Source organism: Amblyraja radiata, chromosome 15 (genome assembly GCF_010909765.2).
Source record: "Amblyraja radiata isolate CabotCenter1 chromosome 15, sAmbRad1.1.pri, whole genome shotgun sequence".
Classification (NCBI taxonomy): Eukaryota; Metazoa; Chordata; class Chondrichthyes; order Rajiformes; family Rajidae; genus Amblyraja; species Amblyraja radiata.
In genome coordinates this window covers 38387780-38411949 of record NC_045970.1, presented here as the reverse complement: position 1 = coordinate 38411949, position 24170 = coordinate 38387780, and the positions used below count along the sequence as shown (strand labels likewise).

Here is a 24170-nt window from a genome sequence, read left to right as displayed (position 1 = left end):
ACGCACATGCTTAATTTCCTCTGACTTTAAGGTGCATTGAATCATTTCTAATTAATAGGCTTTACATCTGGCTTGTCGGAGCGCACTGCTGGAGATGGTGATGCCCCAGTAACACCGCACTCTTCCCCTCCAGGCAAGTTTCTGCTTGGAAGATGCAAGTGCTTATTTCCTTGTTTCAATAATGAAATGTTGTGTTCAAAAATTAAAGAGGTGTGCTGTGGCTGGTGAGACGGCTGGCGAAACAGACACCCGTGGAAGGTGGGTGGGTGCAGTGACTAGTCACAGGTTACCTACCCGATCTATCCCAAAGGCTAGAGGCCGCAAGAGTCAACGGTCACGGGGAGAAGGCAGGAGAATGACCTTTTAGACTTTAGAGATACAGCGCGGAAACAGGCCCTTCGGCCCACCGAGTCCGTGCCGACCCGATCACTCCCATACACTAGCACACGAAGGACAATGTACAGAAGCCCAATTAACCTACAGCCCCGCACGGAAGCCTCAATCACTGCTCGCCCCTTCGGCCCACCGAGTTCCAGTCGTCCATCGATCGCCCGTTCACACTAGTTCTGCGTTATCCCTAATTCTCATCCACTCCCTATACACCAGGAGGCAATTAACGGAGGGGCCAATTAACCTACAAACCCGCACGTCTTTGGGATGTGGGTGGAAACCAAAGCACCCAGAAACCAAGACCCGCCAAGCCCGCGCCGACCAGCGATCACCCCGTACACTAGCACTATCCTACACACTAGGGACAATTTTACAAATTTTACAGAAGCCGATTAACCTACAAACCTGTACGTCTTTGGAGCGTGGGAGGAAACCGGAGCACCCGGAGAAAACCCACGTGGTCAAAGGTTTCAAACGTTTCAACGGTTTCAAAGGTCTTTTATTGTCACCAATTATAGTACCAATCACTGCACACAGAATAGTACAGTGATATGCAAATTACCGTACAGCCATACTAAAAAAGCAACAAGACGCAGAACTACATAAAAGTTAAAGGTGCACAAAATTGCTGGGGAAACTCAGCGGGTGCAGCAGCATCTATGGAGCGAAGGAAATAGGCGACGTTTCGGGCTGAAACCCTTCTTCTACATAAAAGTTAACATAAACATCCACCACAGTGGATTCCCACTTTCCTCACTGTAATGGAAGGCAATAAAGTCTAATCTTCTCCCCTCACAGGGAGAATGTACAAACTCTGTACGACAGCACCCATGGTCAGGATTGAACCCGGGTCCCTAGCGCTGTGGGGCAGCAATTCTACCGCTGCACCACTGTGCCCCCCTTAAAGCTCCTGTAACTCAGTCCCAGCCATCTGTTCCCTGTGGAACATTCCAACTATTCAGACAGCTGTGGATAGGTATATATTATACCAAAGAATCCTTTGTGACAGGCCCAGTGTACTTTGTAGCCTCAGGGAATGATTGGTGTGAGGGGGAGAGGGGACTGTGCAGCCTAATTATAGGATTCACACTCTGCTGTTAACATAACAACATCTTCACTGAATCACACAGGTTATAATGAGAAACATATTGGGCTGTTAACTCAACAAAGACACATACCATGGGAAAAATGATAACTTTCTCGTAAAGCTAATGTTGTAAATAAGACTGAGACTGGAGCATTTACAGAATACTATAGCATTAGTATGTAGGAAGGAACTGCAGTTGCTGGTTTAAGATAGACACAAAAAGCTGGAGTAACTCAGCGGGTCAGGCAGCATCGCTGGAGAGAATGAATAGGTGACATTTCGGTCATAACCCTTCGTCGGACTTTGGCCCACCGAGTCCGCACCGCCCAGCGATCCCCACACATTAACACCATCCTACACACACTAGGGACAATTTACATTTATCCCCGAGCCAATTAACCCACAAACCTGTGCGTCTTTGGAGTGTGGGAGGAAACCAAAGATCTCGGAGAAAACCCACGCAGGTTACGGGGAGAACGTACCAGCTGTGTACAGACAGCACCCGTAGTCAGGATGGGATATATGGCACAGTAAGGCTGCAACTCTACCGCTGCGCCACCATGCCGCCATTTCAGATGGGATGAAACTGTTGGGATAACAGTTGGGATGAAACTGTCCCTGAATCTGGAGGATTGCGTTTTCACACTTCTGTACCTCTTGCCTGATGGGAGAGGGGTGAAGGACCGGAGTGACCCGCACGTCATCAGAATGTGGGAAGAAACTGGAACACCTGGAGAAAACCCACATGATCACAGGGAGAACGTACAAACTCCGTACAGACAGCAACCATAGTCAGGATCGAAACCGGGTCCCCGACGCTGTCAGGCAGTGCCTCTACCGCTGCGCCACTGTGCCGCCCTTGGCATTGGGAGCGGGGATCATGGTCCCACCTCGCATCATCATCTGACACATACCATACTCTATGCTGCCGTACATTGCCAGCATTCAGCAGAACATACAAACAGGTGTGTTACTCACAGTCTGTGCAGAGTTGGGTTCTTCTGAAAGAGCAGCTCTGGCAAGATCTGCAGCTGGTTTCGATTCAGACGCCTGTACAGGGAGATAGAGAGAGAGAGAGACACTCAGCTATAAGCATCAGGGTACAATTGTGCATAGTTACGGCCTTCTTGCCAAATCCATCTACCCAAGCACACTGACGTGGAGTCCTGCTGGGGTCACGGGCATGGATAGCAAAGACCCTTGTCCCTATCTGGAGTTATCTTGTTTGATCATTCCCTGGCAATGTATTCTCTGTTCCGTTGCAGGGACATAGAACATAGAACATAAAACATAAAACGATACAGCATGGGGAAAGGCCCTTCGGCCCACAATGTCCATGCTGTACATGACGCCAGGTTGAACTAATCTCCTCTGCTTGCACGTGATCCATATCCCTCCATTCCCTGTATATCCACGTGCCTATACAAAACCCCCAAATGCCACTATCGTCCCTGCTCCACCACCACCCCTGGCAGTTAATGGCAGCATTAATGAACAGAGTGATAGTCATAGAGTCATACATTGTGGAAACAGGCCGTTCGGCCCAACTTACCTACACCGACCAAATTGCCCCGTTTACACTAGTCGCAACTGCCTGCATTTGGCCCGTATCCCTCCAAGCCTACCCTATCCATGTACCTGTCTAATTGTTTCATTAAAACGTTGTGATTAGTACCTGCCTCAACCACCTCCTCCAGCAGCACATTCCATACACCCACCACCCTCAGGTTCCTATTAAATCTTTCCCTCCTAATGATGTTGGGGTTCAAGTCCATTCATCCCTGAAAATGGCAACACAAGTAGATAGATTGATAAAGAAGGCTTGTTTGACCTATGAAGGTCTGTTTGCCTTCATAGGTCAGGGCATTGAGAGGAATCTTGGGGTCCAAGCCCATAGCTCCCTGAAAGAGGCAACACAAGTAGATAGATTAAATTATTAATTACAGATTTAATAATAGCATTAATAGCTATTAATAACAGCATTACTAGCATCAGCTATTAATAATAGCAATAATAATAGCTATTAATACTAGCATTACTGACATTAATAGCTATTAATAATAGCATCAGTAGCAATTAACATGACCATGCTATTAATTAATTATGCTGATATTAATCTATTGAGTGTAAAAATGCTGTAAAAATAAATCTTGCACTTACAATCGTTCTAACTCCTTCATGTCTTCGAAGGCTCCACGCTCGATGGAACTGATATGATTTTCCATGAGTTGCCTGTTGGGAGAGAAAAGCATGGAATATGCATGTCAGGGTCAACGTGATTTGGCCACCTACCCCTGGTGCAGCCATGCACAATATTACCAGGCATTAGGCAAAAAGAGCTTTGCCTTTAAATTACTTGGAGGGAACTACACACACAACCCAAACCATCGCTTCACCTGCTTCTGAAATTAAAGCTATCGGTTTATGGACGGAATGTTCCCATCCCAAAACTATTCTTAATGTATGAATTATAGAGTCATACAGCCATACAGCATGGAGACAGGCCCTTCGGCCCAACTTGTTCATGCCGACCAAGCTGCCCCATTTACACAGGTCACTGCTGCTCCTGGCTGGCCCGTATCCCTAAACCTTTCCTATCCATGTACCTGTCCAAACAAAGCAAAGATCCATATAAACGAGGCAATCACCCACTCCCAGAGCAGGGGCAGCACTGGTTAGAGTGAAGCCCCCCGTTCAGAGTGAAGCCCCCTCTACACCGCCCCTTCACACGCTCCAGAGAACAATGCTAGTTGCTTCACATTTGTCCACTGCCCAACCCAACCAAAATTGTCTCATTTACAGCATGGTCAGGGATGGTCACATGCTTTGTAGCCTAACTAAGTGAGCCCAGGTTCAGAAGCAAAACCCTTCTATTTAGCTACCCAATGGTACAATTCTTCTTTCTTAGTACGTTAGGAAACAAGTAACGCCCCAGGGTTTACAGAGATGTTTTTTTAGATTGATTGAAAAATACAGCTCAAAACAGGCCCTTTGGCCCACTGAGTCCACGCTGGTTGGCACGGACTTGGTTAGACAGAAGGGCCTGTTTCCGCACAGTATCTCTAGAGTCTAGAGTCTAATGAACAGGCCCTTCGACCCGAACATGATGCCAAGACCAACTCTCACCTGCCTGCATGTAATCCATTCCCTGCATATCCATGTCCCTATTCAAAAGTCACTTAATGTGTGTTGTTCACATGTGTTAATGTGTGTTGCTTTCTCTTGACGCTGTGATACTCACAGGACCCTGATGTGTCTCAGTCCCGCGAAGTCACTTTTGCTAATCCGTGAGATATTATTCCCGTTGAGCTCCCTGTGAAAGGAAACAGATGAAGCCACATTAACTTAACTCTGCCAATCCATTTCTGAATCATACAGAGGCACATCACAGAAACAGGCCCTTCGGCCCACCAAGTGCTTGCTGACCACCAACCACCCACTTACACTCGAGGGTGGCACGGCTGTAGAGTTGGTGGCTCACAGCACCACGGTCTGATCCTGACTACGGGTGCTTGTCTGTAGGGAGTTTATACATTCTCCCTGTGACCTGCGTGGGTGCACTCCGGGATCTGTGGTTTCCACCCACACTCCGGGGTCAAGGAAAGAGCGTTCACGTCGCGGCCCTGTTTCCACAAATCTTTCCACCACCGCGCACAAGAAGCGACAAGACAGACACCATTGTATGCAGATGCCGAGAAATGTGTTCAGCTCTGGCTCTGATTGGGGACGATCAGCCATGATCACAATGAATGGCGGTGCTGGCTCGAAGGGCCGAATGGCCTCCTCCTGCACCTATTGTCTATGTTTCTATGTTTCTATGAACAACTTCTAATCTTGTGTGTGGGCTCGACAAGAAGACCCACACTCCAAAGACATACAGCTTTGTAGGTTTATTTGCTTGGTATAAATTGTAAATTGTCCCTAGTGTGTGTAGGATGGCGTCAGTGTACGGGATCACTGGTCGGCACAGATTCGATGGGCCGAAGGGCCTGTTTCCATGCTGTATTTCTAAACTAAACTCCACTCATCTTACATTAATCCCATTTTATTCTGTAAATTTTCCACACATTTCCCCACCTAGATGTTATCATGGAATCATTTAGTCATACAACTTGGAAACAGACCTAATTTGGCCATGCCGATAAAAAGTAACACAAGATGCTGGTTTATACCAAAGAAAGAAACAAAGTGCTGGAGTAACTCAGCGGGTCAGGCAGTGGCTCAGCTGGTCCCTGGATTCATGGATAGGTGACGTTTTGGGTCAGAACACTACTTCACACTTTAGGTTATGGTTTATTGCTGTCCTGTGTAATGAGGTACAGTGAAAAGCTTTGTATGTATTGCAGGCTATCCAACCAGACCAGCTAATACTATACATAAATACAATCAAGTCAAACTCAAGTACAGTAGGTGTTTAAGAAGGAACTGCAGATGCTGGAAAATCGAAGGACAAAAATGCTGGAGAAACTCAGCGGGTGCAGCAGCATCTATGGAGCGAAGGAAATAGGCAACGTTTCGGGCCAAAACCCTTCTTCAAGTACAGTAGGTACCTTGTTAGAGGAAAGATGTTGTCAAGTTGGAAAGGATACAGAGAAGATTTACAAGGATGTTGCCAGGACTCGAGGGAGAGATTGAGCAGGCTATGATTCTATTCCTTGGAGCACAGGAGGATGAGGGGTGATCTTATAGAGGTGTATAGAATCATGAAAGGAATAGATAGCGTAGACGCACAGAGTCTATTGCCCAGAGTAGGGGAATTAAGAACCAATGGACATTGGCCAAGTACTGTCTGGATCTGGGCCCTACACATACATGCCTCATCTACACTAGCTCTACCTGCCAGCATATGTCCCATATCCCTCCAAATCTTTCCTATCTGTCCTGTTGTCTTTTAAATGTTGTTACAGCACCTGCCTCAGCTACCTCCTCTGGCAGCTCGTTCCATATAGCCACCATCCTCTGTTTGAAAAAAGTTACCCTTCAGGTTCTTATTACATCTAAGGTAGACACAAAATGTTGGAGTAACTCAGCGGGTGAGGCAGCATCTCTGGAGAGAAGGAATGGGTGACGTTTCGGGTTGAGACCCTTCTTCAGACTTTTACATCTAGTACATCTTTGTATTCATATTTTCTCTTACACTTTAAACTTATGTCCTCTGGTTTCTGATTCCCCTACTCCGGGTAAAAAAAAACTCGGTACATTCATTCTATGTAGTTTTATAATCCTCTGTAAACTCACACCTCATCCTCCAGCGCTCCAGGGAATAAAGTACTGCCCAAACTCTCTCTATAGCTCAGGCCCTCGTGTCCCTGGGAAATCTGTACATGTTTTACACTTTACCCACACGCGGGGGACAATTGACAGCCAATGGGGATGTTTCCGCCTCTGGGGAATGGGTTACACAGGCAGGGAACTAATCCAGGGATTCCGCGATTTATATGTAGAATAACATCTCTGGGAGTGGGTAGAGTGGCCAGATGCTGGTTTAAACCGAAGATAGACACAAAATGCTGGAGTAAGAGCGCTGTGTTGACCATTCGCTAGATAATAATAATAATAATGGATGGGATTTATATAGCGCCTTTCTATCGGGGCGCTGAACCACCCGGGGTGTCCCGTCGCCAATAGTCCAGAGACTGTCCCCCCCCCCCCCCCCCCCCCGTGTCTCCCTCCTTCCTCCCCCCCACCCCTCAAGGGTGAATACCAGCGGCCGCTCTGGGACCTGAGCCACACGTCGGCTATCCCAACTTTGAACTGCAAGAAACCCGAGCCTCGGCCGCGTCGTTGTGAGGGAGGAGGGACTTTTCCCCGGTTGGATTGGGCCGGCCTGGCCGGTGCGGGGAGTCGAGACTGGCGGCGACCTCCCAATCCCTGGACCCACGACCCTCTCGCCCGTGTTACAACCGGGCCGTGGTGGGATTGGACTTGTACCCAACCCTCCTCTCAACCCAACACCCTCCCGCCGTCCATCCTGCCGACTGTAGCAACGTTACAACTCTCACTTTATTTCTCAATTTAAAACCTTGCCAACCTCAAAGGTCCGCCGGACGAAAATAAATTCCCATTCGAAATACATTCGCTGCTATCCAACGAGCAGAAAGATCCCATGAACGCCAGTAACCCGGTTTCAACATAGGCTGCCCATGATTATAGCGTGGTGTATATGTATATATGTGTATATATATATATACCTTAGTTATATATACATATATATATACACCTTAGTTTAGTGTGGTTATACAGCGCGGAAACAGGCCCTTCGGCCCACAGAGATCAGCGAAGCCAATTAACCTACAACCATGTACAGCTGTGGAGTGTGGGATGAAACCGGAGCACCCGGAGAAAACCCACGCGGTCACATGGAGAACGTACAAACTCCGTACAGGCAGCACTCAGCATCGAACCCGGGTCTCTGGCGCTGTGAGGCAGCAACTCTACCGCTGCGCCGCCCGACGGAGTCTTGCTGTGTAAAGTGGACATCTCCGGGGCGTTTCCCACTCCCCTGCGGGTCAGTCACCATCTGTGAAGGGTCACACTTAGGGCCAGTCTTGGAGAAAGGTCGAAACGAAGAACTGTAGATGCGGGTTTAAGCCAAAGATGTACACAAAGTGCTGGAGTAACTCAGCGGGCCGGGCAGCATCTCCGGTGAAAAAGGCATTGCCCCGAAAAGTCGTCTGCCTATTCCCTCCACAGATGCTGCCTGACCCACTGGGTTACTCCAGCGCATTTTTTTTAGTAAACCGGCCATCTGCAGTTCCTCGTATCTCTCGTCCCCACCTCTCCTTTCCAACTTTCTCCCTCCCCTCTGCTACAATCAGTCTGAAGAAGGGTCCCGACCCGAAACGTCGTCTGTCCATTCCCTCCACAGATGCTGCCCGACCCGCTGAGTTGCTCCAGCTCTTGGTGTTTTGCTCAAGATTCCAGCATCTGCAAGTGTCTCTCTAAACTACTCCAAGTGAAACGCGTTGGACATTGAGCGGTGGGTGTTAGACACTTGCAAAAGGTTTAGAAATGTGGGATTATTACTGTGCGAACGCCCATCTACAAATGCGGCACCACCCCCTCCATTCCCTTTCGCCCCCCTCACCCACCTCGTTCCATACAACATCCACCCTCTGTGTGAAAAGGTTGCCCCTCTGGTTCATTTTAAATCTTCCCCTGCTCACCTTAAACCCGTGTCCTCTGGTTCTTGATTGTCCTACTCTGGGTAAAAGACTGAGCATTCATCCTATATATGCCCCTCGTGGTTTTATACACATCTATACGGTTCGGGGAAACAGAAATCAGAGGGCGTAGGTTTAAGATGAGAGGGGCGAGACTTCTTAGGAACCTGAGGGGTAACTTTTTCCACACAGAGGGTGGTGGGTGCATGGAACGAGCTGCCAGAGGAGGTAGTTGAGGCAGGTACTATAACAGCATTTGAAAGACATTTGGACAGGTACATGGATAGGACAGGTTTAGAGGGATATGGATCAAGCGCAGGCAGGTGGGACTAGTGGTAGATGGGAAATGCTGGTCAGCATGGATGAGTTGGGCCGAAGGGAGTCTCAATGAACCGTGATTAGGTTCTTGATTAGTACGGGTGTCAGGGGTTATGTGGAGAAGGCAGGAGAATGGGGTTGAGAGGGAAAGATAGATCATTCACGATTGAATAGCTTGAGCAGACTTGATGGACCGAATGGCATAATTCTGCTCATATGACATGAATTTCTGAACCGCTGTTGCTGGTTTACCAAAAACAAACAAGAAAAAGACACAAAGTGCTGGAGTAACTCGGCTGGTCGGGCAGCATGTCCGGATTGGGAATATTTCGGGTCGGGACCCTTCTTCTCCACGGGCCTGTGTGTCTCTGTGATTCTATAAGATGTTGTCGTCGTCGTCACCCCCCCTCCACCCCAGCCTCCTGCTCTCCGAGGGATAAAGTGCTAGCCTGCCCGAGCCTCCTCTCCCGATAGCCCAGCTCCATGGAGAAAGGCGGCGGCTTCATACTCACAGTCTCTCCGCGTTCCTAGGAATGTTCTTGGGAATGGTTCGGAGTCCGAGCCCGTGACAGTCCACGGTGGTCCCCACACAGTTGCAGAGAGCGGGGCAGGAACTTACACCGAGCCCACAGGCTGCCAGCACCAAGATCCCAGTCCTGAACATGTCGGGCAACAGCCGACAAGGCTCCATGGTGATCGAGTGGCCGGGGACGGGCGGGCGGGGGCCGGCGATCCTTCAGTCTTTCCCCTCCTTCAGATCATGGTCGGGTAGCGCAACCTTCCTTAGGATCCTCTCGCTACAACCGCGCCGTGAGGGTCACACACAATGGAACCGCCGAGATCCAGGTCTCTACCGATCACCGCGGCTGAATGTCGAGAATCCTCTGTTGCCCCGCTCTCTGTCACACACACTCACACTCACTCACTCACACGCACCAGGTTACAAGCTGCATCTGACGGCTTGTACAATAAAAAAAGCGCCTCTCACTCTCTCTCTCACACACACATAGCCATCAATCTGACCACATATAGCAGAATCCACCCCGCCCACCGAACACAACCCACCCCCCCGCCGGCTCATCTAACACAAGGATGCCGCCACCAATCACACCCCCTCCAGCCCACCCTCCCCTTCCCTCCCCTCCCTCTCCGCTCTAACAGCAGGTTGCAGGCAGAGAATACGTCGTGAACACAATCAGTCTGCTGCATGAGCCCGGTGTGCGTGTGCGCCACTGTGTGTGTGTGTTTGCCTGTATGTGTGCCTGCGTACCTGTGTGTGTACATCTGTGTGTGTGTGTGTGTGTGTGCCTGTGTGTATGTGTTTGCCACTGTGTGTGTGTGTGCCTGTGTGTATGCCTCTGTGTATGTGTGTCCCTGTGCCTCTGTGTGCTTATGTACCTTGTGTGTGTGTGCCTCTGTGTGTGTCCGTGTGTGTGTGCCTCTGTGTGTGTGTGTGTGTGTGTGTGCCTGTGTATACTGTATGTGTGCCTGTGTGTGTGTACCTCTGTGTGTGTACCTCTGTGTGTGTGCGATTTAACCTGCATTCAAGGGGAAGGGGAGGGAGTGTGCACGTGGTTGAAAGGAAGAATTAGGCTGCAGAAGGTTTTTGTTTCAATCTTTCTCCATCATCCGTTGTGTTTCTTGATAATTAAAAAATCAAAACACACACAAACACGCAGACCTGCTCTTTAGAAAAGTCTAACACCATCCTTCTCGTTTCTGTTGCAAGAGTAATCCATGCAGGAAATAATTCCCAAGATTGCAGCGCAGCTAATTACTGTTTATGATTTATTGTCACTGGGAGTGGAGGGTGTCCGTGGGGAGGGGGGGAGAAGGTAGCTGGCAGCTCTCTTCCTCTCTGCAGTCTGTGTGAGTGTGTGTGTGTGTGTGTGTGAAAGAGTGTGTGAGTGCGTGAGTATACACGTGTGGGTGTGTGTGAGTGCGTGAGTATACACGTGTGTGTGTGTATATGTGTATGTATTTATGTCAGTGTGTGTGTGAATCTGTATATGTGTGTGCGTGTGTTTATGTCTCTGTGCGAGTTTGTGTGTGTGTGTGTCTGTGTTTGTGTATGCGTGTTTTTGTATGTGTGTATGGTATGTGTATGTGTATAGTGTGTGTGAGAGTGCATGTGTGTGTGTTAAGAATAGCGGGAACATTTATGTTGCAAGAAAAATTACATTTTTCCTCCTCTAAAGCCAATTACAATTATTTAATAATTTATCCCCCTTGTTTAAAATCAGGAGGGAGATCGATAGGGTGAATGCCCAGAGGCGTGGAGATAAACAATCCGAATATTTTCCCCAGGATGGGAAAATGAGATCAGATCAGGAATAGCTTTTAAGGTATGAGAGGCAAAGATTAAAAGAAATATGCTGGGCAAGTATTTATGGTGGTGCCTGGAACCTGCTGCAGGAGGTGGTGGTGGAGGCAGATACACTTAACTTAAGATAGGCACATGGATATGCAGGGAATGGAGGGATATGGAATGTGTGGAGACAGATAAGAGTTGGTCATGGCATATTCGGCACAGCTATGGGCCGAAGGGCCTGTTCTTGTGCTGTGCTGTTCAGTTTGCGATGTTCTATTCTCTTTTCCCCAGTGTAGGGGAATTAAGGAGCAGAGGACATAGGTTAAGTTGAAAGGGGAAAGATTTAATAGGAACTTGAGGGGAAACTTTTTTGCACAGAGGGTGATGGGTATGTGGATCGAGCTAACAGAGGAGGCAGTGGAGGGAGATAGTATTATGCAATTGCACAGGTATATGGATAGGAAATGTTTAGAGGGATATGGGCCAAATTGAACAAGCTTAGACGGGGCAGCTTAGCATGGATGAGTTGGGCAGAAGGGCCTGTATTCATGCTGTATGACTATGACATCATGGCCCTATGATTCTCTCCAAAGATGCTGCCTGACCCGCTGAGTGTTTGCAACATATTGTCATACAGGAAACAGGCCCTTCAGCCCACCGGGTCCACGCCGACCATAGTTCACACTAGTTCTATGTTATTCCACATACCCATCCGCTTCCTTCACACTATGGGGCAGTTGGCAGAGGGCCAATTACCCTACAAACCCGCACGTCTTTGGGATGTGGGAGGAAACCAGAGCACCCGGAGGAAACCCACGCGGTCACGGGGAGAAGGTGCAAACTGTGTACCGGCAGCACCCGAGGTCAAGATTGAAAAGCTGGGTTTCTGGTGCTGTGAGCAAGCAGCTCTCCCCGTTGCACCACTGTGCCTTTCCCTTGATTTATGTCCTGATGTATTTTAATTTTACAACTTCAGTTTAGCTTTTGATTTGCAGCATGGCTGCTGGAGCAGGCGAGAGACCAAGGATCGCCGGGTCAGTAACCAGCGCCCCACTTCCCCAAAGCCTGACCACCTTCTACAAGTGTATTGCCAAGCATGGGTCGATCACCACCAGTCCCAAGGGCCACACAGCGCCGCAGAGGTAGATCTGCTGCCTCACAGTGCCAGATACCCGCGTTCAATCCTGTACTCGGGTGCTGTCTGTACGGAGTTTACATCAAAGATCTTAGAGCGGACTGAGATCTTTGGTCTGCATTCTCCCAGTGATCGCGTGGGTTTTCTTCGGGTGCTCCAGTTTCCGCCCACATCCCAAAGACGTAGGATGTGGGCGGTAGGTTGTTTAAGAAGGAACTGCAGATGCTGGAAAATCGAAGGTACACAAAAAAGCTGGAGAAACTCAGCGGGTGCAGCAGCATCTATGGAGCGAAGGAAAAAGGCAACGTTTCGGGCCGAAACGTTGCCTTTTTCCTTCGCTCCATAGATGCTGCTGCACCCGCTGAGTTTCTCCAGCTTTTTTGTGTACCTTCAGGTTTGTAGGTTAATCGGTTCTCTGTAAATTGCCCCTAGTGTTAGTTATTTACACAGAGGGTGGTGGGTGCCTGGAACGTGCTGTCTGGGAACGTGCTGCATTGGTGAGACCAATTCTGGAGTATGGTGTACAATTTTGGTCGCCTAATTATAGGAAGGATGTCAACAAAATAGAGAGCGAGTACAGAGGAGATTTACTAGAATGTTGCCTGGGTTTCAGCAACTAAGTTACAGAGAAAGGTTGAATAAGTTAGGTCTTTATTCTTTGGAGCGCAGAAGGTTAAGGGGGGACTTGATAGAGGTTTTTAAAATGATGAGAGGGATAGACAGAGTTGACGTGGATCAAGCTTTTCCCATTGAGAGTAGGGAAGATTCAAACAAGAGGACATGACTTCAGAATTAAGGGGCAGAAGTTTAGGGGTAACATGAGGGGGAACTTCTTTACTCAGAGAGTGGTAGCTGTGTGGAATGAGCTCCCAGTGGAAGTGGTGGAGGCAGGTTCGATTTTATAATTTAAAAATAAATTGGATAGGTATATGGACGGGAAAGGAATGGAGGGTTATGGTCTGAGTGCAGGTAGATGGGACTATGGGAAAATAAGTGTTCGGCACGGACTTGTAGGGCCGAGATGGCCTGTTTCCGTGCTGTAATTGTTATATGGTTATATGGGGTGGTGGTCGCGGCAGATGTATTGTAACAGTGTCGTTTATGAGGTTTTTCGATAGGTACATGGATATGCAGGGAAGGGAGAGATATGTATTAGGTGCAGGCAGATAAGAGTTGGTCTTGGCATCATGTTCGGCACAGACATTGTGGGCCGAGGGCCCTGTTCCTGTACTGTCCTAAATGTAGAATTCCATGTGGCTGTGCTTATCCTGAATGGAAACCTGCCACCTGGTGGTCATGTATTGAACTGAAGAGCCATCTCGCATCTGGCTAATTCAAACCTACAGTCAAGTTAACCTTTCGTGGACAGATTGGCCTCCAATGCTTATTTTTAAATGTAAATTTATTCTAGAGCTAGAGATGGACATGACACACTGGGACTGGAATGACAAATTCCTCTTACTAAGAAATTAAATGCCTTTCTCAGGATTGTGGTCAAACACTGTCAAACCTCTACAGGTGTATAGTTGAGAATATACAGGCTGTTGTGTCATGGATCGATTCAGCAACTCAAACACCCAGGAACAAAGGAGATTGGTGAACATTGTCTGGTCCATTATAGAACATGCCAATTCCACACACAGCCCAAGGCCGGGATCGAACCCTGGTCTCTGGTGCTGAGGCAGCAGCTCTACCAGCTGTGCAACCCGCTGAGTTTCATCAGCACTTTGTGTTTTGCTCACGATTCCACCAGCTGCAGTTCCCTGTGTCTCACTGAAGTTTTCTTCATGCACTTTTGTTGAAGTGTAGTTTAGTTTATTGTCACATGTGCCAGGGTACACTGAAAAGCTTGATTGTTGCCTATTGTCCAGTCAGCAGAAAGACTATACATGATTACAATCAAGTCGTCCACAGATGCTTTAAGAGGGCATCAATAATACCGGTGCCCAAGAAGAGTAAGGTGACGTGCCTCAATGACTATCGACCAGTGCCACTAACGTCTGTGGTGATGAAGTGCTTTGAGACGTTGGTTATGTGCATATCAACTCTTACCTCAACAAGAACCTCGACCCACTACAGTTCGCCTACCGTCACAACAGGTCAATGGAGGATGTGATCTCACTGGCTCTCCACTCCGCACTGGACCACTTGGACAATAAAAACACTTAAGTCAGGCTGTTGTTTATAGACTACAGCTCAGCGTTCAATACCATCATCCCCTCTAAGCTGGTTACCAAGCTCACGGAACTGGGTTGCTGCGCATCCTTCTGCAATTGGATCCTCGACTTCCTCATCCACAGACCACAATCTGTTTGAATTGGCAGAAATACTTAATCCTCAGTAACAATCAGGCCGGGAGCACCTCAAGGCTGCGTGCTCAGCCCCCTGCTCTACTCACTCTATACTCATGACTGTGTAGACAGACACAGTGCGAACTCCATCTTTAAGTTCGCGGATGATACCATCGTTGTTGGACGAATTACAGATGGCGATGAGTCAAGATTATAGAAGTGAGATCGACCGATTGACCAAATGGTGCCAGCACAATAACCTGGCTCTCAATATCAGTAAAACCAATGAACTGATTGTGGACTTTGGAAGATGAAGGATGAGGACCCACAATCCTGTTTATATCAACAGGACGATGGTGGAGATAGTTTAAAAACTTCAAATTCCAGGGCGTGCATATTTCCGAAGATCTTTCCTGGACCCAGCACACTGATGCAATTATAAATAAAGCACATCAACGCCTCTACTTCCTGAGAAGATTTCGGAGATTCAGTATTTCAGAGAGGATTCTCTTGAACTTTTACAGGTGTACAGTGGAGAGCACATTGACTGGTTGTATCGTGGCCTGGTTCGTCAACGAACACCCGGGAGCAGAAAATACTGTAAAAGGTTGTGACCATTGCCCTGTACATCATCGGCTCTGACCTCCCCACCATCGAACGGCCTCAAAAAGGCAGTCAGCATCATCAGAGACCCACACCATCCTGGCCACACACTCATTTCACCCCTGCCATCAGAAAGAAGGTACAGGAGCCCGAAAACTGTAATGTCCAGGAACAGCTTCTTCCATACAGCCATCAGGCTATTAAACACTACAACCTCAAATAAGCTCTGAACTACAATAGACTATTATTATTATTGCACTACTATTGTGTTTGTGTGCGTTTGTTTGTGTGTACATATTTCATTGTTTTATCTGGGACACATGACAATAAAGCACTCTTGAGATGCAGGATAAAGGGAATAATATTAAGTGCAAGATAAAGACCTGTAAAGTCCGATTGAAGGTAGTCCGATTGTCTCCAATGAGTTAGATAGATAGTAACTCATGACCTCTCTATAGTTGGTGAGAAGACGGTTCAGTTGCCTAACAGCTGAATCTGGAGGCGTGCGTTTTCACACTTCTGTACCTCTTGTCTGATGGGAGAGGGGAGAAGAGGGAGTGACTGGGTGAGACTGGTCACGTGCAAGACACAGCCCTGTAAAGTCTGATTAAAAATAGTTCATAGGTCCCAAGGTTGTGGGATTGGGATAATAGCGGTTTTGTTGGACTGGATAACATTCAGGCTTGCAGTGATTTTTTTTATTGAACGAGAAGCCTTCAAGCAACACTTTTCGTTTAATAAAACACTCCAAGGCCACGCTAGGCAGAACAATCAGTCGAAGAGAAAATTGAGATTCAGCTGAGAGGATTACAAGGACAGGGGAAGAAGAACTCAGCAGTAGGCTTTGACAGACTTAACAAGCGGAGAGTTGTATGGTGAACAATGCCAACCATGCTGCTACAGTTCACAATAGAGGGCACAGCAAGTGGGAGGTGTGTAATAAAGAATGGGAAAGCTGTCGATATTTGACAAGAAGGCTTTCAGCAGCCTCGCTCCCATACTGGCTCAAGTGGCCAAGCCATCAATAGTACAACAACTCCCATTTAGGTGAAGAGTTTTAGGTTTACTATGGTCACGTGTTCTAAGGTACAGTGAAAAGTGTGTAGTCAGAGTCTTACAGTGTGGAAACAGGCCCTTCGGCCCAACTTGCCCACACTGACCAAATACCGCATCTACACTCGTCCCATTTGCCTGAGTTTGGCCCATATCCCTCCAAGTCCTATCCATGTACCCGTTATAAAATAAGGATGCAGATGGTCAAGATTGGGAAATTGAAAAAAACGAGTAACTCAGCGGGTCAGGCAATATCTCGCAGCGAAAATGTTGCTGCCCCACAGCGCCAGGTTGGATCCTGACTATGGGCACTGTCTGTGCAGTTTGTTCGTTCTCCCTGTAACCGCATGGATTTCCTCCGGGTGCTCCGGTTTCCTCCCACTCTCCAATGATGTACAGGCTTGTAAGTTCATTGGCTTCGGTAAAATAATTATAAATTGTCCCTGGTGTGTAGGATAATACTAATGTACGGGGTGATCGCTGGTCTGTGCAGACTCCGTGAGCCAAATGGTCTGTTTCCATGCTGTATCTCTAAAGTCTAAATTGATATTTTAGGTCAGGGCCTTCAGGTTAGTTTAGATTCCAGGGCCTTCAGGTTAGTTCCTTACAGTTAGGAAACAGGCCCTTCGGCCTGCAGAGTCAGTGCCGACCAACAATCACCCTTACACTAGTTCTACCCTACACACTAGGGACAATTTCCAGAAGCCAATTAACCTACAAACCCACACGTGTTTGGAGTGTGGGAAGAAGCCGGAGCACCCAGAGGAAACCCACGCGGTCACAAGGAGAACGTGCAAACTCCACACTGATAGCACCTGCAGTCAAGATCAAACCTGGGTCTCTGGCGCTGAGACATCAGCTCTACCGCTGAGCCACTGTGCTGCCCCTCAGATTGGCCTTTCTTCAGACCTATTCATGTTCTCCAGAAATGCTGCCTGACCCACAAAGTTCCTCCAGCACTTTATCTTCTTCTTTTTTTTGTAAACTGGCATCTGCAGTTCCTTGTTTCCTTACAATAACTGCCGTGGTGTGACAGCATTTTTTTAAATCTCTTTGTCTTGGGAATAATTTATTCTCTGACAGGGATGCAGAAAGATGCTTTGGCTCAGTTGTGGTATGATGCTGATTGAAAACACTTGGCTTGTATTCCCTAGAGCTTACATTAATAATTTCATTGACAAACGTGAGATTGCCAGATAGAGATAAGATGCTGTTTTACTTGGCTGTAAAAGCCTGTCGCAAAGATTGAGAGAAACAATTATTTAAAGGCATCGTAAATCTTTGGAATTCAGAAGGACGTTCAATTGCTGTGTACTTTCAAGATAGATGGATATTGTTTTCAATACCAAGGTAATCAATTGATACGAGGGTTAGGCATGAAAGAACGTGTAGTAGGAAATAGCTATGATCATATTTCAAGCAAAATTGCATTTAGTTCAGTTTAGAGGTACAGCACTGAAACAGGTCCTTCGGCCCACCGAGTCGACCAGCGATCCCCGCACACCAACACTACCCTACACACTCTAGGGACAATTTACAATTTTATCAAAGCCAATTATATAGGAGTGCAGGAGGAAACTGATGCTCCTGAAGAAAACTCATGCAGGTCAAGGGGAGAACGTACAAACTCCATTCAGCCAAGAACCCATAGTCAGGATCAATCCCGGGTCTCTGGCGCTGTGAGGCAGCAATTCTACTGCTACGCCACTGGGCCGCCCATGTTCTGAATCCTCACTTATACAGCCTTCATTTTCTTAGGAAAGCCACACCATATTTCAGCAACACTCTACGGTTTTAGATGTGCAAATAATGAGTTGTTCTGGTTGCTTCACTGATAAGAAAAATATTCACCCTTACAGATGCACCATAGAACCCCATACTGTCGGGTTGCATCACAGGTTGGTTTGGGAACAGCTCTGCTCAAGACCACAATAAATTGCAGAATTGTAGATGCAGCCCAATCCATCACACAGACCATTCTCCCCACCATCAACTCCATCTACACATCTCACTGCATTAGCAAAAAGCAGCCAACATAATCAAAGACTTCTTTTGTCCCGGTCATTTCTTCACCTCCCTGTTTCCATCAGGAAGAAGATACAGAAGCTTGAAAGTGCACACCACCAGACACAGAAACAGCTTCTTCCCCACTGTTATCAGGGTTCTGAACAGTCCTTCCATAAGCTGGGGTACTGTCGATTTACCTCCACCCCATTGCAGACATTGGACTTGGTCTCTGGAACTGATGCGCTACATTTCTGAGAACTATATTCTGCATCTGTATCTTCCCCTTTGCTCTACCTGTTGTACTTGGGTTCGGTTTGATTTTATCCATGAATAGTATTATCTTATTGGAAAGCATGCAAAATACGCTTTTCACTGTACCTTGACACATGTGACAATATACCAAGGGTCCCAACCGAAAATGTCACCCATCCTTGTCCCCCAGAGATGCTGCATTACTTCACCACTTGAACATAGCACAGAAACAGGCCTTTTGGTCCAACTAGCCCACATCGACCAAGTTGCCCCATGTGTAACTAGAGCCACCTTCCCATGTTTGGCCCATACCCCTCTCCCTTTCCAGTAGCAGAAGGATAGAACTAGAGGGCAGAACCTCAGAATAAGAAGATGTGCCAACAGAATGGCATTGACGAGGAAGGGTGGTGAATCTGTGGAGTTCATTTCCACAGATGGCTGCGGAGGCCAAGTCATTGGGTATATTTAAAGCAGAGATCGATAGATTCTTGATTAGTAAGGTTACGGGGAGAATGGGGTTGAGAGAGAAAAAATAGATCAGTCATGGTCGAATGGCGGAGGGGTCTCGATGGGCCGAATGGCCTAATTCTGCTCCTATATATTATGGTCTAAACCTATCCTATTCATGTACCCATTCAAATGTTATAGTACCTGCCTCAATTACATCCTCTGGCAGCTTATTCCATATACCCACCACCCTCCACGAGTGTAAAGATTGCCCCTCAGGTTCCAATTAAATCTTTCCCCTCTCACCGTAAACCTGGTTCTTGATTCCCCTTCTCTAGGTATTTGACTTTTTAAATTCAGTACGTCAAGCTCCTGGTCATAAATGATCTGACTGTGTGGAATTAATCAAGGACGAGTTACACCCCGGCCACTCCCTCTTCTCCCCTCTGGCTAGAGGTACAGAAGTGTGAAAATGCACTTCCAGATACAGGGACAGTTTCTCCCCTGCTGTTATCAGGCATCTATAATGTCCTATCACTAACTAGAGAGTGGTCCTGACCTCCCATTTACCTCATTGGAGACTTTCAAACTATCTTCAATTGGACTTTATCTTGTACTAAACGTTATTCCCTTTATCCCGTATCTATACACTATCCTTTTACTGACTGGACAGCACACAACGCAGGTTTTTCCACTATGCCTTGGTACACGTGACAATAATAAACTAAATAAACTTAAAACATTGCCTAGTGTATACCTCCCATTTTAACTTTCATTGACTTCTCGTGCTCCCATTATCCATGTTTATCTACATTCACTTTTCATTTGTATAGATATCTGGGTACACCTACTCTTTAAACAATTCATTGCATTAAACTCCTTCATTACCCACATCTAGTTATCTATGAAACCTAGATGGAGAAATAGCCCAGTATAACCTACCACAATGCAACGACCAAAGTTGCTTGACTTATGACTTGTGAGCGACTGTCATCCCACTTAGGTACACTAAACACTGGAGAAACTCAGCGAGTGAGGCAGCATCTATGGAGCGAAAGAAATAGGCGACGTTTCGGGTCGAGACCCTTCTTCAGACTAAGGAAATAGGCCACGTTTCGGGGTCAAGACCCTTCTTCAGACTGTTATCCCACTTATTATTTTCTCCGTTACTCAATCGAGGGCAGCACAGTGGTGCAGCAATAGAGTTGCTGCCTCACAGCGCCAAAGGCCCGTGTTCGATCCTGACCTTGTGTGCTGTCTGTGTGTGGAGTTTGCACGTTCTCCGTGTCAGCATGGGTTTCCTCCAGGTGCTCCGATTTCCTTCCATGTCCCAAACATGCGGATTTTTGGGTTAAAATGGTCCTCTGTGAATTGCCCCTAGTGCGTAGGGAGTGTTTGTTATTATTAATCACGTGTACCGGGGTACAGTTAAAAGGCTTTTTTGTTGCATGCTATTCGATCAGCAAACAGACAGAGTGGATAAGAAAGTGGAATAATATAGAAATAGTGAGAATGGGTGATCGACATTCGGCGGCGACTCGATGGGCCTGTGTCCACGCTGCATCGCTAAACTATACCCCAACTCCCAAATTACATCTTTAATGTTTCAAATAATATAAACACAAGGCTGAAACATGTTAGAAAATTTATCAAATGCTAAACAGTAGTTTGGCAGATTTATACTTGCAGAAATTGATTATTTGGTTCTTGTTTTATAGATATATATATATATTTAAATACATTACAGAATATACAGTGTTTTATCAGAACAGTACATAATAGAATCAGTGTCCAAGCAAAAACAGTTTAAACTGGCAGAAATGTTAGTGATCAACAATTCCTCTGATCGAAAGTAAATGATTCAATAGTGTCTGATAATGTTACACCATGCTTCACAAGCCTTGCTGGTGTTGCCAACACAACAACCTGAAGCGTAGTAAATGTCTGTCTTTAAATTGCCAAATGTTGTGGGTTTTTTTGTTTTGTTTTTTTAAACCTTCACGATGCTGCTCACAACTCAAGCTCTCTGATCGGAGGTAAAAGCAACACTGATCGAAGGAGAGCTAACTATTCAGGCATTGACACAAAATGCTGGAGTAACTCAGCGGGTCAAGCAGCATTCCTGGAGAACATGGATAGGTAATTTTTAGTTTAGTTTAGAGATACAGCGCAGAAACAGGCCCTTTGGCCCACTGAGTCCTCATCGTTACCTCATGCTTTTGTCCAGAGATGCAACATGACCCACTGAACTTACTCCAGCACTTTGTGCCCATCTTGGAGTAAACCTGCATCTGCAGTCCCTTCGAACACTAACTATTCAGGCATTTTGGACAAGCAGCTGTTTCTAAATCTCCTCACTAAATGATGGGCAGTGGGGAAAAAAAATGTTGAGGCCAGATCTCGACCAACCTCTTTCAGATGAAGTTCTAGCTCCCTCTGTGAATTCAGGACCTCCAAAGTGAAGAAGTTGTGTATGATCTACTGATGGGTTGACAAAGAGTAGCAGCTAAAGATTGATGGCATTAGAAGTCATCAACAGAGTCCCACATTCACAGGCTTCCCCTTACAGTAGGGTCACACCGCCAGTGTATCACACACTCATTAGATAATGTAATTTAAATTGCCAGACTTAAACAAGATCTATGACTTAAGGCAAAACTCCTAAACCAGTATCTATAATCATGGTTTCTGCCACTTTGTACAACCACTGAGGGCCGTGGCCTATTAACTTGCATAAGAGTTCTTGACCGTTGCGCACTATGATAACGTTTGTAGTTCCATGGTAAGGTCGACAACTTAACCGGAGTTGTATTACTACAAGGACTCTTCAATCCAACCCCAAAATGTTGAGTCTTTTAAAATTATCAGTTAATCCCCCCCTCCCTCCACCGCGCCACTCTCTATCACAGTATTCACGCAGCATTCATTGTGTCAAAATTAAGCATGAAAGAGACCAATCTGGGCATGATGGGGAGACAAAGCAATGACAGGATTCACTTCACTTCCCCCCCCCCCCCCCCCCCCCCCCCCCCCCGTTACTAGAGAGATATCAAGATTTAAACCCTCCACAAACACATTTGATATTTTTCAAGATTAGCATCTGCAGTTAACCTTAGAGATACAGCATGAAAACAGGCCCTTTGGCCCACCGAGTCCATGCCGATCAGCAATCTCGTACTGTACACTAGTTCTACTGGGGAGGATCTACAGGGGGCCAATTAACCTACAAATCCATATGTCTTTGGAAAGTGGGAGGAAACCAGAGCGCACAAAGGGAGAATGTGCAAACTCCACATACAGACATCTCCCGAGGTCAGTATCGAACCAGGATCTCTGGTGCTCCACTGCTGCGACACAGCGTCGCCCTCGTTTCTACATCTTGCTTTTTTGATATTCAAGCATAGATTTGGGAAAAGTACCTTTCCGTATTAATATTGTGCAAGATGTAAAACTGCAACACACAGCAGCGGCAAGAATGCAACACCTGAAGTGACCATGGAACAGTTAAGTCCACATCAGATACCAAATGTGGAATAAAGTCAATACAGCCGCAACTCATGACTGCTGTCCCAACGTAAATGTACAGGTAAAATCAACACGCTGCCAATACATAGATCAAATGGTTGCTTGTTTGGGAATACCCCTTTCCTGCTGTTAATCTACTGTAAACTATTTCGCTCCGCAAAAGGCAGTAAATCAGCATAGGCTCTCTGAAGGAAGTGCATGGAACTTTTGCAGGAATTAGATAAATATTTGAGCAGCCAGTTTGAATGCACACTACAGATCGGCCATCGATTTTCCGGCACCCTTGGTTCCTGGGCTGCAGAGATCGGCTGTGGGAATGGATCTGCTGGCTCAGGCCCGGCTGGAGTTCCAGAGCCCCGGCTGCCGGGGTCAAATTTAACTGTCGACCGGCCGCAGAAGTCAAGATGAGGTAGAGATCGGTCGCCTCACCTGACCCAAGCTCATTTTCAGGGAGGATTTTGTCTGGATTAAAGGGGGGGGGGGGGGGGGGGGGGGGGGTTGGGGCAGACCATCAGTTGCGGGAAAATCAGCAGTGGTCCTGTACTTGGAAGGTAGAGGGAAGGAGAGTCTAGAACGTTGGAGAACAGAACTAAGACAATCAAATGGATATGTTTAGATAGACTTAAAGGGGTTAAAATGGATGCCAGCCTCTTAATTGCAACTGGTGTAGAGATCCATGGGTGAGCAAAAAGAGGCAGATGATAAATCAAATCAAGGACGTGTTCAGAGCACACACAGTAGCACTACGATTTAGTTTATTAACATTCAAATGATTGGTACATCATAAAATCTGCCATTTTAAAATCTGGTTTTCTTGCCTGGAAACAGATTCAAGTAGGATTTTTTTTAGCATATTGGGCTGGAGAGGTGAGGAGGCATCTGGGGAATCCTATAGAAGCCTTTGGTAGAGGCTGGTGCCACGGAGCCCTTGAAACGTGTGCACAATCTCCTCGGCTACGAAAGAAAAGGCGGCGATGGGGCGTGGGTGGGAGAAGAGGAATATAAACCAAAGACAGACACAAAAATCTGCAGCAACTCAGCAGGCAAGGCAGCATGTCCAGAGAAAAGGAATAGGTGACGTTTCGGGTTGAGACCCTTCTCGACCCGAAACGTCACCCATTCCTTTTCTCCAGAGATGCTGCCTGACCCACTGACTTACTTTTTGTGTCTTTGGTTTAAACCAGCATCTGCAGTACCTCCCTACACAATATAAATCAGAGGTTGTGTAAACCGATGAGACAAAATGCAGTGTGAGCTACTGCCCACTACATGTTGTTCTCCCCCCCCCCCCCCCCACCATAGCGCAGTACCGCAAGAGGTTTATCCAAGCAACCAGCTTGCAGTTAAAAGCAGCACGTTGACAAGTTACACTCCAGGAGAGTATTGTACCAAAGATCAAATACATACATCTCCTTGCATAGGGGCTAACAAGGAGCAGAAATGTATGCACACGCTAACACCTCTCCCATTACACCAGCCATGATTAGATTAAAACCACAAGATTCCATTACAAAATTAAAGGTAAAAATCACACAAAAGTTTTCCTAACTTTATTTTCTACTCTTTACTGCCCCCCCCCCCCCCCAAA

The 24170-nt window shown here is 46.8% G+C and overlaps 1 protein-coding gene and 1 long non-coding RNA gene across 3 annotated transcripts in view; one reads left to right on the top strand and one right to left on the bottom strand.

The window, feature by feature from the left end:
- The window catches only part of slit1 (slit guidance ligand 1), a 135416-nt gene extending 125410 nt beyond the window's left edge, over window positions 1-10006 (bottom strand). For both annotated transcript variants that reach the window (XM_033034122.1, XM_033034121.1), the window contains exons 1-4: window positions 9471-10006; window positions 4719-4790; window positions 3638-3709; window positions 2456-2527 (exon numbers count right to left, since the gene is read on the bottom strand). In XM_033034122.1, coding sequence (XP_032890013.1) covers window positions 2456-2527; window positions 3638-3709; window positions 4719-4790; window positions 9471-9649 — 395 coding nt within the window. In that variant the 5' untranslated portion in view covers window positions 9650-10006. The remainder of the gene's footprint in view (window positions 1-2455; window positions 2528-3637; window positions 3710-4718; window positions 4791-9470) is intronic.
- On the top strand, window positions 68-18453 carry LOC116981242. The gene is made up of 3 exons (XR_004414190.1): window positions 68-97; window positions 11377-11382; window positions 18442-18453. It is a non-coding gene; the product is annotated as an uncharacterized LOC116981242 (long non-coding RNA).
- The last annotated feature ends 5717 nt before the right edge of the window (window positions 18454-24170 follow it).